We start from the raw sequence: 16,624 nt of genomic DNA on the forward strand, positions 1-16,624 counted from the left end.
GGGGCTGTGCGAAAGCACAGCCGTGCTGTGCGTATGCACAGCATGGTGTGCGATCGCACAGCATGGTGTGCGATCGCACAGCATGGTGTGCGATCGCACACCAGGCTGTGCGAACGCACAGCTGAGGCAGCTGTGCGATCGCACAGCAACTGTGCGAACGCACAGTGCCCTCTGTGCGATCGCACAGCCAACAGGCTTACCTGTTTAGGCATTTGCTTGCCCCATGACGACCCGGTCGTTCGACTTCGAATATGTCGGATGTTGAAAATGGATTACAAACCTCGAAAACGGGAAATTTGGATATCGAACATAACGTGTTCGACTAGAGTTTCGAAGTATATAAAGAACCTAAGTTTATAACTTAGGAGTTTGAATACTAAGCCCACGTTTATGGATTAAACGTATAGGTAACTCAATTAAGTAGCTGACGTATCGACAAGCTACCAAGCCATTTAGCTGGAGTGGGCACGTGATTGGACAACGCATGGAGCTTACGCTTGCGGGATTATAATAATGCAGTTTTGGGATAGCGGTCACTGTGAGTTGCATTTTACTTTCGTGTATTATATATAAAGTTATTTTATATAAATAAGTACACTGTTTTTACGCATCGCATGTTATATGATTTGATTGAATGTTATACGTTTATTTAATTTCTGTATATAAGAACTAGTATGCGATCCGATGAAACTAGCTACCTATTGGGTGTCAATAGGCTGTGTGATCACCAGTATCGAGTCAGTCTAGTATGTTTGCATTGAGAAATGACTTGACACAGCTGTGAGCTGTTGATGAATATGAAATTTACGATTGGGTTATGATTTAGATACGCAGAGTGAACTCGGCTACGGTGTAGCCTGGAAGTCCTCGTATCTAATGGCTGAGCCACCAGCGAGTTGGACTCGCAATTGATATTTACGATTGGATTGAATGATATATGATTATTTGGGAGATGTGTCGCATGCTAGGATATTAGTTTCACACGGATCAAGTACATGTTTATATGTTTTATACTATTGTTTTCTTGAGATGCGATGTTATATGTTTATATTAATACCGTTAGTAACTTGCAAGCTCACTCAGTATTTCCCAAAATACTGACCCCCTCACAGTGTTTCCTTTCAGGTAACCGGAGTCGGATCAGACAGACCATCTCCTTTGTGTCGGCAACCTTTTGGCTTACACAAAGTACGAGTTTTATAGAGCTGCAGTAGTCAGTAGGTGTCAGTATTAGGTTTATGATTCAATTTCAAACGGTATTTGAAAAGTAAACTCTGATATAATTTTATAAATAAATTGTTTAGAAAGATGACGTTTATCCGTTTGAATTTGATACCAATTACCGTGAATGGAATTGGTGATGTTTGTGATCAGAAACAGGGCGGTGCTGGATATGAGATATCGCTCGGTAAGACCCTGGTTTCTAGGAATTGTTTCGCTAATGTTTTCAGGAAAGGAATTCTATATTTTTATAATTGAATTATATTATTTAAAGAAGATTTCTGATAATGTATTATATATAATAAAACGTTTTAATCGCGAAAAATTTATATTGATTTTAGGCTTGCTACGGGTTCCGGAGCTACCACTCCCGTTCCCTAGCGCCGGTCACGGCTTAATAATTTGGGTCGTGACAATATATATATGAGATTTGAAAGAGAGAAGGATCCAGATCTTCTTCCTCAGTTCATTCTTTCTCTCTCGCTTCGTTTCATCGCCGTTTCCGTCGCTCGATTCCGTTTCTCGTCCGTTTTCGACGTTCTATAACTCCAAACGATCGTATTTCGACGGGTAATTACGCTAAAGCTTGACATTTTACCGTTTCGTTGATTATATTTTGAGTTATATCGATTCAAAGTTTTAGGCCACGAAACGATTTTATCGTTTATTTGATTATAGGATCGTAGTTGGGTGTTTTGAAGTTAGAGATAGCGTTTTGGATACGTTTTGAGCATTTTGGCGCGTTGAAGCTCGTCGGAAATAGATTCCCGGACAAAACCTCGTGGCTGTGCGTCGCACAGCCGAACTGTGCGAACGCACAATCAACTGTGCGAACGCACAGTCAACTGTGCGAACGCACAGTCATGGACTGTGCGAACGCACAGTCATGGACTGTGCGAACGCACAGTCTGCTAGGACTGTGCGAACGCACAGTCAACTGTGCGAACGCACAGTCATGGACTGTGCGAACGCACAGTCTGCTAGGACTGTGCGAACGCACAGTCACACCGTGCAGACGCACAGTCCCCTGTGCAATTGCACAGGCAGACGTGCGTACGCACAGTGTTTTCGTCAATCGACCTAGTTTTTCAAGAAAACTATATACGCGCATATTGAGATTTGAAATGGATTAGTAATTGATTAATGTGAGACATTAACCTAATGAGGTTAAAAGAGAATTGAGTTAAAGTGATATTTTATCCATAAACGAGTTTGATACCGTTTATCGGAGTATACGTGAGAAGCACGACGATTAATGAAAGTAAAACGTGTCGAGTCTCGAGTCTAGAGTCAATCTTAGAATAGGATTCTGATGTGAGTCAAATGTTTTGAAATTGTTTTAGATCCAGCGAGGCAAGAAGGAGTTGGACCAGGAGCTCGGGAAGCTTGACGTTCTAAAGCCCCGACGTATTTTTGGATAAACGTTTTCAGTGAGTTTATACGATTTGCTTTTGAAGTATTTATTCAAGCAACTATTGTATATTGCTTTCTATTTGAATTGCATGATTTATATATTAAATCTTTAAGTGAGTTGCACATATGCTTGATTTGAAACCAGTATTGATCCGATGGAACGTGCTACCTATTGAGCGGCAATAGGACTGTGTGATCACCAGTTTTGATTTGATACAGTTGTGAATACGATTAAGTACATGAATTCTGAAGGTGGATGTATGATTGTGATACGAGAGTGAACTCGGTTACAGTGTAACCTGAGCCCCGTATCTAGTGGGATAGACCCACCACTGGGATTAAGAGAATTGTCGCGACTGACGTGGTTGAGGGTGAATACTCCTGGGTCGGACTATTGGATAAGTCTTCCTCTGAGTATATACGGTTAACATATTTGAGGATTAGGGTTTCAATCGGATCCTGTACTTGGCTGCATATGATTGATTACGACTTTATGTTTTATTTGAATACTTATTAGTAAATGTATGAACTCACTCAGTATATCCCAATATACTGACCCCTCACAGATTTCTTTTCAGGATAAAGACGCTTTGAAGCAACGGACTTCTATCCTACTTCCAGAAGTCTGTATTTTTGAGTATGTAAAGAAACAGTACTTTACTATTAGAGCTGCAGTAGATAAGTGTTTTGTTAGTCAGCCTGTATGTAAAGTTTTCTGTAAATATAACTTTAACGTTTTAAAGTTCTAAACGTTTTACGCTTGCTGCGTTATATATATATTATGACTGCCAGAGGATATGTGTGCCTGGCATGTGTGCTTCTGCATGACGCGTGTTTATTTATGTCATGCATGACGTTTATGTTTTGCGAAAAATTATTTTATGTTTTTAGGCTTGCTACGGGTTTCGGAGCAACCACTCCCATTCCCTAGCGCCGGTCTCGGCTCTGAGATTGGGTCGTGACAACTATGAAATCTTTTAATCTTCTAATTAATTGATTTTTAATTTCAGTCACAAATAACTTAAATATGTCAAGTGCATCACTTTTATTCTTCACTAAATACACATAGGTAAAATCAGAACAGTCATCTATAAAAGTGATAAAATAACGTTTACCATTTCTAGTTAATTCTTTAAAACTGTTTTCCCCTTTTCAAAATAGAGCCCCTCGCCGTTTCAAATTTCTTCTCACCCAAACCTTCAATTTTCACTGATTAAACTCAAAACTGATCTATTAAAACGTGTTTAAAATTCCTCAAATCATCCTCTACTGTTTTATTTTCTCAAATCTCACTCAATTTTGAAGAAAAATGCAAACATTATCTTTTTCCCCAAATTCAATTTTCTTAAAATTTGTTGGTTTCTTTCCTTTTCTTCATATTATGTCATCCTCGAGGGCTACTAGAAAGAAAAAAAGTGCTTGTAAGGATCCTCAAGGCGGCTCACGTTCCTCCGGTTCTAGGGGACTTACGAATGACAAAAGGGTAAGACTCGCTCAACTTGTAAAACATGAATTCCTTAACTGTGGGGTGTATTCTTATAGTACTTGTGATACCCTAGGTATCAAGAGTGATATTCATGCTTGGATTTAAAAATTAGATTGGTCAAAATTCTTGAATATTGAAAATGTCAATGATCAAACTCATTCATTTGAGTTTTTTTTTTTCCACTCTTAAGCTTCAAAAGAAAAGTCATATTCTCGCTTTTCCTTATTACTCGATGTATTTTAAGACTAAGGGACGTTTTTACCAAATTTCAAAAGAAGAACTTGATGACTTGTTTGGTTTTTCATTTGAGAATCATGCTGTTGTAACCGATCATTTTAGTCCCAAAACATATTATGAAAATATTTTGGTGGATGGACGTCGTTAATCTCCAAAATCACGTAATGCATCGCTTTTCAATATTTGCAACTTTGGTATTTTCATCGTATCATTACGTATTCTATAAATGCGTGTGGTCTTTCTCATGAAAAAATATTTAAACTCGACCTATTTTTTATATGATACGCCTCTGAGAATGAGCCGATCCAATGAGGATTCTTTTTGGCTAATCTCCTTGTTACTCAAGCTAAGGACATTCGCGGTGCAATTACCGTTGGTCGGTTTATCACCTGCGTTTTGGTTTATATGGGGGCCACATCCTACAATAATGAGTTTCCCACAGGTTCCCCCACTCACTCATCCGCTATGGATATCGATTTTCTTCTTCGAACTCATGGCATTAAGCTCGATCTAGTGACTAAAACTTAAGTATATGGTGTGCCTTTGAGAATGAGCTGATCCAATGTGGATTCTTTTTGGCTAATCTCCTTGTTACCCAAGCTAAGGACATTCGCGGTGCAATCACCGTTGGTCGGTTTATCACATGCGTTTGGTTTATATGGGGGCTACATCCTATAATAATGAGTTTCCCACATGTTTCCCAACTCACTCATGCGTTATGGATATTGATTTTCTTCTTCAAACTCATGGCATTAAGCTTGATCCGGTGACTAAAACTTATGTATATGTTCGTAACATCGCTCAAGTTGATAAACATCTTATTCTTATAGAGCTTCTCCTCATCCCAAACCAATCTTCTTCAAACTTTTATCTCAAATATCGAGTCTTTTCAAACCACGATTCTCATTTTGATTCCTTTGGTTCATGGTTTAATACTATTAAGCGAGATTTTTTTACTGGTTTACTAACCTTGAGTGGGATATGAATCGTTTTCATTTGCACCATGGGATTGTTACAGCTTCCAATGCTCCGATGGATACCAATGTTGCTGATACAGATTATGTGCATGATGTTTGATGTTTGATGTGGTTTCATTTTGCTTTTACTTTGATTTTGTTTTTTTCTATCTTAAGCTAGTATGGACACATTTTAATATTAGCTTATGTTATGTTGGTTTTGCATATTATGTTTGGTTATTGTTAGTTGCTTTTTTCGGCCCTTGTTTTAGACCTCATTTTGGCTCGGTTTTGGACCTTTGGCTTCAATGCATCTTTTTTTGTTTTCAGATATTATATATATTTCGTGATTGAATTGCAATTTGATCTTATTATATTGCTCTTAATTATTGTATGTTTGCCAATATACCTAGTTTGTTGTTCATGATTTCAAACCCTTTTTGTTTAGGCCGATTGATTAAAAAAGGCCAAACTTTTCATAAAAGTTTCACAAAAGTTCAAACCTTTCAATTTCATCCAATTTGTCCCGAAGCGCATGATTTCGTTTCAATTTTGTCCAACTACACAATTTTGCTTATGTGGCGCAGATGTGTGACAATGCTACATCAGCACCATGTAGGCGCCACATGAGCAAAATTAAATAATTGGACAAAATTGAAACGAAATCATGCGTTTCAAGACAAATTGGATAAAATTGAAAGGTTTGGACTTTTGTAAAATTTTCATGAAAGATTTGACATTTTTTGGTCATTTGGCCTTTTATTTATAGTCAATCGAGGGAGAAATATTTATCAAAGTTATTGTTAAATTTTATCTAAAAATGATATCTTTAAAATACTTAAAATCTTGGTTTAATTACCTTTTTAAGGGGAGCATTTATTTCCGCATTTAATTCATTTTTAGGTCAACTGATTGTCTATATCAAAAAAGGAGAGAATGTTGGACCGTGTGTCTTTACATCCCTAATTTTGATACAAACAATCAATCGACATTTAATCATTTCTAACTAGACTATAAGAAATTTTCAAATTTCAATGTTGTTTTGAAGTAACATACGATCGTCTATCTTGATAAACGATCGTCTGTCACAACCAAAATGCACCGTTTTGGCTTGCCAAGTCATTGGCCTCATTTCCCCATTTTATCAAGAAAATGCATACTGTAGATGAGAATGCAAACGACTCGAGAGAGGATCGTCTATAGGACAGACGATCGATTATAAAAGACAAACGATCGTTTGTCCAAATGAGTTTTGAATATTTTGTGACCGTTGGAGATAGACAACGTCCACACATTTTAGACGATCGTCTATTGGCCTCTACAACTTCATTTATGATGAATTAGAAGACAAAATAACATCTACTTTTAGCGTGCGAGCAATGGAACTTTGTCACATAATTGGAGAATCTATAAAGACTTGTTCTAACCATTTGGGTTAGGTTAGAACATTTATTTCAAGAATTCAAAGTTCTCGAAAACTCTCTCAAATACTTTCAAAGTTCTTATTGTGCGTCAATTGTTTTGTATTGATTGTTTGTTTTTCTAGTTAGGTAGAACATTAATTGTTTTTGTTTGTGGTAAATTGATTAAGCCTTGTAAAAATCAATTAATTGTAAGTTAGGGGTTTAGTTTTGAGAAAAAAACCAAGTTATGTGTTTAGCTTTAAAATACCATTTGTGTAACTTGTAATCAAGTTTATTTTAGTGAAAATTTTAATCTTTGATTGAGTAATGGATGTAGGATTGTGTTTAATCCAAACAACTCTAAAATATATTTGTGTTCTTTTCTAAACCCTAACTTTCTCAGCTTCCTTTTTTTTGTTCTAATAGTTATTTAAAAATATAGATAAAGCAACATCCAAAACTTCATGAAATACTAGACCTTCATAGAAATGCATGGTAGAAGGTTGGGCTAAATTCAGGGTTTGACCAAGATCGAAACATAAAAAATAAATTCCTAGGCAAGATGGTGTGAAGTAGGCTGATGCCATGGTAGGATGTCGTCAACACTTTTGTATGGTGGTGTCAAGCTGATGCCTGGTTAGATGGCGCCAACACAATGTAAATTGGAGTCCATACCATCTCGACTAGGCAATGGAAATTTCACAAAAACATGATAAAATCAGTCGAATAATGATTTGAGTATTTTTAGAAATAAATTCATAACTGTGAGTGGAGCGAGGGTCGGGCTCGACCAGACTTATGGTAACCTCAGTATGTTTTAGTTTGAAAAATGGTGTCGCCACCTAACTTAGCTAGGAAATACCTTTTCTATAGACTAGACGATCTCACATGCCTATGGATTAGATGTCGTTCGTACATCAGACCAAAAGGTTCGGCTTCGTGGACACAACTAAATCTTGTACTTACATACCATCTTGAATACTAATACAACCATTAATTATAATTTTCATGGTGATCCTAGGATTTCTACGTGATATGATTATTTTAGAGCTAAATCTATTAGATTATCAGATTTTCCATGGTAATAATGGATCTAGACATATATTCAAAGCAATAAGCAATATTTACATACCCAAACGGCAGTTGATATACATACAAGATTACAGATACTTTTGAATCTCTTTTTGGAGTGTTTGGCGGTTCTCTGTCGTTTTTCTATCAATACACCCAAATTCATAATCTGGTCAAAACATGGAAGTTGTTCCTCTTGTCAACATAAGTCCACCGGTTCAAACCTGGATCGAATTTTAGTCTAGATGAAGCGGGAATTGCTACTAAAAGTTGATGGGCTGACGGTTGGGCTTCAAAGCCCTTGATAACATAGCATATGCCATTATTTCTGGCATGGCGAAGGGCTGCTGATTGGAACTTGTCCGAAAAATTATAAAAATAAATCTTACAACTAATTACATGGCTAATAGTTCTAACATGGAGCGATTCTGAGCTTGGATGAACCAGAAATATAAAAATGAGATGTGGATTCTAGATCGAAGATCTGAAAATCCTGAGGAACTGGGACCATGGCGCCAAAAAGAGTGGCGGCATCGCCACTCTATTTTGGCGACGGCACCAGAACTCTAACACCGCTCGAGTTCGGTTTTCAGCCAAAAACATGCATAAACACCCAAAACGCGAAATAAACATCTGGAAATTCATATATACGAAAATGGCATGTTTAATAGTGATTAAAAAAGAACTAAAGATGTATCAAGAGGTGAAAATAGTGAGAATCATGACAAATCACTCAAGAACGTAAAATAGACTAATTATGCATCTTAATGATTTGGAATTAAAACAACATGCGTATAAGACATTAAATATGTTATTGAAACTGAAATAGATTCCTCATAAGTATCGTCCTAAGTCTTGGGGTCAAATCCAGCGTAGATCGTTGTGCAACAATATAATTTTAAATATCTGAAGCGTAGAAGCCCGGTTTAATCAGTGTGAGTGCGTAGAAGCTCGGTTTAATCAGTGTGAGTGGCTGAATTTTATGTGTTTTTGGGCTGTGTGGTTTGGCCTATGGCAGTGTATTTAGGGTTTGTATATGCAATTTAGGTTTGAGTATGATTTGGCTGCCTCCCCCCTTGATCATGTTTTCTAAGGTTGTATTTATAGAGATCTGAATTAAGGTTAGGTGTTAGGTATTTATATTAGGTTAGAATTCTATCTTAGGTTATTTATTAATTAAATTCGTATTAATTAATTTATGCCATAAAAGGTGACAAAATGGCTGTTTTGGTCCCTGAAAGTGTCAAAAAGAGTCTTCCGGGCCACTAAGCTTAGGTTTTAGGCAATTCCATAAATTTTTCAGGCATTGTAATTAGTCCAATTTCTTAGATTTCTAGCATAATTCCTTTGAATTTTTATGGGTTATTTGCGGCAATTACTCTTCAGTTTTTCAAGTTTGGTGTTGCGTCGATCTAATCCGCTTGAATTCTAACAGGCAGATTATTATCTCGTCATCCGGATGGGTGTCTCTAAAAATTATTGTTGAACGCTGCAGTCTTTTATCACTTTTCTATTTGTCCGAAAAGAGATGTCTATAATAATCAACATAAATAAAATCTAACAATTTAAGCAAAACAAACAATTCAAACATAAATAAACAATGAATATGATGCTTAGAGACTGATTAGGTCTTTAGAAGTATTGTTGTGAGTCCTTGTCTTAATTTTAATTGGAGATTTTCTTGAATTTGCAGGTAGAAGAGATGAACTTGGCTTCTATGATTTGTTGGCACCTTTGGCTTCTAAGAAATAATGCAATTTGGAACAATAGATGCAGTTCTGTTCATAATATCATCAACGATGCAGCTCACTATTTGGCGGTATGGCAGTTTGCTCAATCCAGTCGAGCCAAATTATCAGAGTTGGGCATGAACAAGTTTGATGGAAATGCAGTATGGACAGCCCCACCAACTGGATGGTTTAAAGTGAATGTGGACGGAGCAATGTTCTCATATGAAAGAGGCATATGAGTCGGGTGTGTGGTTAGGGACAGTGGAGGGTTCGTTGTCCAAGCTCGTTCAAATTATCTTATGGGTTATTACTCGGAAAATTTAGGTATTTACTCCAAAAATAAAAATATTTGCACATTTTACCTCAACACGAAAAAGTTGCAGAAAATACCTCACATTTTTTTCAGATTTATGTTTTTATTATGGATTTAAAAATATTTATAATTTTACTCCGTTATCATCTGGTTATCATAAATCCTTCTGTAATTATTTTTGCGTACATTATCATCCAATTATCATAGTCTTATCATACTTCATTATCATCTAATTATCTTACTGCATTGTTATGATAACGACATGATAATGTACTGATACTGACATGATAATCAGACACTGTTTTATCATAATATAATCATAGATATTATCATAATATTATCATCTTAGTACCATAAATATTATCATCTCGGTACATATGATAATATTATGATAACGATATATATAATATTATGATAACGATATGATAATCAAACATTATTTTCTGCATATTTTTTTTTTCGTGCAATGTTATGATAACTATATGATATTACAGTGATACTCATATGATAATTAGAGGAAGTTTTTTTATAAAAAATTATTTTTTCTGCAGTGTTATGATAATATGATGATAATGCACTGATACTCATATGATAATCATATGCTGTTTTGTTTGCAGAAAATCATTTTTTATGCAGAAAATCGTTTTTTTCATCATAAAATCGTTTTTCATGCAAATTTTTAGATCTGAAATTGAAAAAATCAAAGAGTAATTTATTTAAATATGAAAGTTAACACAAATCGTATTACTCACCACGAATTATAAAAAAGTCTAAAATCAAATATGAAACGAACGGAGAGCGACAGTAGAATGATGGCGGAGAAGCGGCGAACTGATGGCGGAGCGACGAAGAATAGAAAAACAAAGATGGAAAAGAAAAGAAGAAGAAGAAAAAAAAATGGCGGAAAAAAACAAACAGAAGAAAAAGAAGAAGAAGAAGAAGAAGAAAGGAAAAAAAGTGACAGTTGTCACTTAAAGTAAAAAAAATATGGTTAGAGTAAAATAATAATAAAAGTTAGGCATAATTATAATATAAATATGTGTTAGAGTAAAAAAATAAAGACAATAAAAAGGTGAGGTATTTTCTTCATCTTTTTCTTATTAAGGTAGGAAATCAAATATTTTTAAAAATGAAGTATTTATCCTAATTTTCTCTTATTACTCAGCTAGAGTTGCAGAGACCATAGTGATTAAGGAGGCGCTAAGCTGGATGATAGGAGTTCCTAAGATTATCATCGAATCTGACGTGCTGGACGTTTTCCGATCTCCAGACGCCATTAAAGCCCGGTACTGATGTACTCATTGATGATTGTGTTATTCTTGCGCAGCAATTTGATAATTTATGTGTTAATTTTGTAAGGCGATCTGCGAATGTTGCAGCGCATTGTTTAGCGCAAATATCTCGTTTTTTGTCAGGTCCGCAGGTTTGGTTCGATAACTATCTTGTATTTTTTACGAATGTAATTGCTTTCGTTGTGGCTTAATAATATGGTATCTTCTAAAAAATATCGACAATTTTTGGGCTTATTAGGGTCCGAAAATCTCAATATGGTGGAGTTACTTTTTTATTTGTAATTACGTATATTTTTCAAATAATATTTTCTCTCCTTTAATTATGTTTAAGATGGCTATTTATAGTGTTTAGGCTGATTTTGAATTTGTCTAGTGCTTGCTAGTTTATTTTTTATTTTTGAATTTATCTAATTTGCTAGTATTATAGAAAATAATTAAAATGCCAATTTAGTCTTTAAAAGTGTATAAAAATAACTTTTAAAAATTATTATTTTGTACATACCTTTTTTTTCAAGCCATGCAATTTAACAAATTGATCCATAAACGTCTAAAGTTTTAGGATTAGTTTGATTTTTGAGATTTTATATTAATATTTTTTTGAATTATTATGGGATATTCATATATGATAGTAGGTCTCAAGTTTGCTGCTATGCCGATTCATTTTTAATTTTTTTTCTCAAATAGATTAATTGCTCGTTTTGAATATATTTTTCTAAAATTATTATTAGATGTTTCAATATTTTTTATCGCTTTTTTTGAATGATTTAGAGAAGGGAAGAATTTATGGGAGAAATTGATCCCACGATCTAGCAATTTGCTGGTTAACGCTTATACTATTTGAGCTATATCTCAATGGTTTTTATCGCTTTCTTTTGTTGTTTTAAAAAATAAAAAGAAATAAAATGTCTTTTAATCCAAAACATAGTTCGAAAGAACCAACAATTTCTTATTTTATTTTAGCAAAAAAGAAAGGCAAATAATACTAATTACTAAAAAGTGAGAATTTGTTGTATAGACGACGTGTGTAAAGCAAAAAGAAAGTGATTCAGTTTCTTGTTTCATTTATTTTTTAATTAATAAAGAATCATCACTCCTTTCAAAAATAAAAATGAAAATTAAATACATAAAATAAGTTACTAAAATATTCATTCATATTCATACGCATATATAACACAGACACACATTCATTCTCCCTCTGTTTTTTTTGTTAAAGTTTCTGCCTTTTCCTTTAACTCAAGTTTTCTTGATTCCTACCCACAAAATTTCCCCAGGTTTTTTTCTTTTCTTAATTTAGCAATGTTCATCATTATTATTGTTATAATGCCCATGTTTTTGATTTGATTTCTTGATGGGTTTTTCTTGATGGGCACCTCTGTTTTTATGTCAGATTTGATATTGCTGTTTTTTTTGGTTAGTTTTGTTGATTTTGTGATTTTGTGATTTGAATCTTTGAATTTGTTTTTTATTTGATTTGGGTTTTTTTTGTATTTTTTTAGCATGATCTCTTTTTCATAAGTTTAGTGATAGATGATTTATTTATTTATTAACATTTTGGGATTTATAATGAATGCTTATTTTGTATATAATTGCGTAACGGAGCGCTCGTGGGAGGAATAGAACCCACGATCTTGGCAGAATGTTGTCCGATGCTTATACGAGCTATATAGCTCGTTGGTTATTAGCCATTGTGAATGCATCTTTTTCAATTGTTTCCTTCAGAAATTGGATACCATTTAGCTCATTGATAATGAAATTTTAACTAATGGTTTATTGTTTGATTTATTTATTGGTCATTAGTCTATTTTCTTGATGTAATTTATTTATGTATTTTGTAATTTCTGTTATATTACTTTTTTCAGTTTTGTATTTGTTTCTGTCTGCATTTTTTATGGTCAATAATACTATATTAGCTGAAGTTTAAGTAATCTTTTATATATCTTTGTCACCTAACTAATATGTGATTCTGATATGCTATTTTGTTGTTGGTTGGTTGGTGATTGAGCAGCTGCAGCATTACAATTTAGCAAGGAGTTATTTTGGAGGTCAATCTTGACTTTAAGTGAATATTGATTATTATCCGACGGGGTGAGACGATGAACGAATGAACGATGAAAATGGGGATGTGAAGATTGGTTATTAGAGCCCATGATAAGGTATTGCAATGGGGTCCCTAAACATGGAGAAGAAATGGGTGTTTCCTCTAGTTATAAGCTCTCTCATATGCGTGTTCCTTTTAGCAACTTCCTTCAACATGGGTCTTATTTCTTCATTGCATACTATTAATCGAATATTTAACATTTTTCCGTCGAGAGGGAACCTATCCTCCGAAGCTTATGCGGAAACGAAAATTGCGCAATCTCAACCTCAACCACCTCAGAATCCTGGACTTCCGAGATTTGCTTACTTGATTTCTGGGTCTAAAGGTGATTTGGATAAGCTTTGGAGGACTCTTCATGCGCTTTACCATCCGAGGAATCAATATGTTGTTCATTTAGATTTGGAGTCTCCGGCAGAGGAAAGACTAGAGCTTGCTTCTCGAGTGGAAAAACATCCTCTGTTTACCACGGTTGGGAATGTGCACATGATCAACAAAGCTAATATGGTTACCTATAGAGGACCAACAATGGTTGCCAATACGCTTCACGCTTGTGCTATTCTTCTAAAGCAAAGTAAGGAGTGGGATTGGTTTATCAACCTCAGTGCTTCCGATTATCCTCTTATAACTCAAGATGGTTCGTATATGTTGTTTGATCTTTATGTATCTTTTTATTTATCTATGTTTTGATTGCGATAGAATCATGATTTGTTGATTGACTGGTTTGTCATGTGCAGATCTTCTTGATACGTTTTCAACCATAAATAGAAATTTGAATTTTATCGAGCATTCAAGTCAGTTGGGTTGGAAAGAGTAAGCTTTCTCTCAAGCTCATATGCACATAGACGCACTCTTAACAACCCATTTTCACTGAATGATTATGTTTTTTACTGTGTTTTTTAGGGATAAACGTGCAATGCCATTGATTGTAGATCCGGGGCTCTACTCAACAACAAAGACAGATATATACTGGGCCACTCCACGTAGAACTTTGCCAACGACATTCAAATTATTTACTGGTTAGTGTTAATCTACATTTTTCCCCATAATTGCTGTTAACTAGGTTGTCGATTCATGTCGGATTCGTTCATCCTGTAAAACTTTTCGGAGTTAGTATGATCGATCTATTTAACAGAGTTGTGTTCAGTCTACTGACAAACTACTAGTTGCCCAGTTCACCTGGCAGTGGTGATTTATTTCTTGTTGTTGGGATTTAATTAGGAAATGTAGTCATAGGAACTGTAAGGAAATTTTTTGTTGTTGCTAATCGATCTTTAGCGTTTATTCCCTAAGTCATTTATGGCAGGTGCTGTGAAAGAATTTCCGTGAGCCTTTTGTTTTAGAGGTTCTCTTGTGTGGAAGTAGCACAGAAAATTCTAGCTGCTAGCTCTAACTTATATTATGTCGCTAACTGTTTGGCGATTTTAATGCTTGGTTGCTTCAGCAAGGAATCATTTAACAGTTATACTCACTTGCTATGTTGTACGGAAACTTCTCGAGTCCTAGTTTTGGTGTTTCGTTTCATTTCTGGAAGCCAAAAACTTTATATTTATAACCTATTATTGTAAGAAACATCCTTTTATCGTTTCCGTTTCAGCATTTCTCGTTTCAATATTTCCATTTCCGTGCAACATCGCTCAGCTATTTGGTAGAATTAATCACTTAACAAATTTTTTACTTCGAACAGCAACGCTTGAACTTTGGTGAAGGCTAGTTTAGCTATTTCAAATACGAATCCTAGTTTTGCAGCATAAATGTAAGGACATGCAAAGATTTGCAACTCCGCATTCTGTAAAAGAGCACTGATCAGCATCTATTGTTGTGCAGGTTCGGCATGGATGATTCTCACTCGTTCGTTTGTAGAGTATTTAATTTGGGGTTGGGATAACTTACCGAGAATTTTACTCATGTACTACACAAACTTCATCTCATCTCCAGAAGGCTATTTTCACACTGTGATATGCAATGTGCCTGAATATGCTCAGACGGCTGTCAACCATGATTTGCACTACATTTCTTGGGACAATCCCCCAAGGCAGCACCCGCACACACTTTCCATTAACGACACTCAGAAAATGATCGACAGCGGTGCTGCATTCGCTAGAAAATTCAGACACAACGATCCTGTCTTGGATAAGATCGATAATGATCTACTCCGTCGCAAGGAAGGGAGCTTTACTCCTGGTGGGTGGTGTTCTAATTCCGAATGTTTAAAGGTTGGGGACCCAGATAAAATTAAACCGAGTCCAGGAGCTGACAGATTTAAACGCCTCATAGCTAGGGTAGCTTTGTCATCGCAGCGGAAACAAAACCAATGTAAATAGATTTATCATTGTTCTTTCTTCGCAGATGGTACCATATTGGAAGATGCTCATAATTTTGATGCCAGGGTTGCATTCTTCTCCGGATCGAAGGTATGCTGATATCGATACGATCGATTATTGCAATGATCATAATTTAGAATAGCACAAATTCTCCTTTTTTTTTTGTAGGTTCTATTCTATAAGATCTACTGAACTTCCATATCTTACATTTTTTTCAGATAACAGTATACGCCACTTCTGTATTTTCCTTTCAATTTTTTCAGTATGGGAATAATTAGAACATTATCGTTTGCTCACTCAATTTAATGTTTTAAACATGCAAAGTATTGGAATAATAGGTCCATGAAAAATCTTACCACGATAGTCAATAAAATTATCATTAAATGATTGAACTTTTTTTGGCTTAATTAATGCATAATTTGACTCTTAAATTTTTACCTTTTCACCTATCTGTTTTTTTGTTTTTCACCTCTGATATTTCAACTTTCAACTTTTATCTTTTTAACCTCTGAAATAGGGTTATTAATCAGCTATGACACTCTAATTTAGAGTCTCCTATAACTAAATCCCCTGAACTTTAAAATTGGCCGCTAAATCTCCTTTAATTCATCTAATCATCAACTAAACCCCTTTTGTCTCAAAACCGCCCAAAAAAACTGTCACAAGCCCCTTATTTTTTCAAAAATATCCAAAATATTTTTAAAGTAAAAAAAAAATAACCAAGTCAAACCAATCTAACCAAATCTAAAGTCACCTATCCAAACAAATCAAATATAATTTATCCATCCAACCAAATCATACTTAAATTTTTAATAATTATTTATTTATTTATTTATTTAATTTTTTTAAAGGTGGGTCTGTTCACCGGAGAACAGATCCACGCCGGTGGGTCTGTTTGAGAAGAACACCTGGACGGCCAGAAAGGTGCTGCATTATCTCTACCTCTCGATGCACAAGATCCTCACCCTTCCTCTTATGACCCCTACAAGGTGGATCCAGCGACAATGTGGGGCAGTTACTACTCCTTTAACTATCCTCCTAACATTAACAGAGCCAATTTCCTTGCCATCACCCTCCTTACAC

At 35.1% G+C, this 16,624-nt stretch overlaps 1 protein-coding gene across 1 annotated transcript; it reads left to right on the forward strand.

Moving 5' to 3' along the window:
- Positions 1-12,272: 12,272 nt before the first annotated feature.
- LOC126670330 (beta-glucuronosyltransferase GlcAT14B-like) lies at positions 12,273-15,842 on the forward strand. The gene is made up of 5 exons (XM_050364032.2): positions 12,273-12,393; positions 13,128-13,854; positions 13,955-14,030; positions 14,121-14,236; positions 15,045-15,842. The coding sequence occupies exons 2-5, from the start codon at positions 13,284-13,286 to the stop codon at positions 15,539-15,541; spliced, it is 1,260 nt and encodes a 419-aa protein (XP_050219989.1). The 5' UTR covers positions 12,273-12,393; positions 13,128-13,283; the 3' UTR covers positions 15,542-15,842.
- The last annotated feature ends 782 nt before the right edge of the window (positions 15,843-16,624 follow it).

This window comes from Mercurialis annua, linkage group LG2, assembly GCF_937616625.2.
Source record: "Mercurialis annua linkage group LG2, ddMerAnnu1.2, whole genome shotgun sequence".
Lineage (NCBI taxonomy): Eukaryota > Viridiplantae > Streptophyta > Magnoliopsida > Malpighiales > Euphorbiaceae > Mercurialis > Mercurialis annua.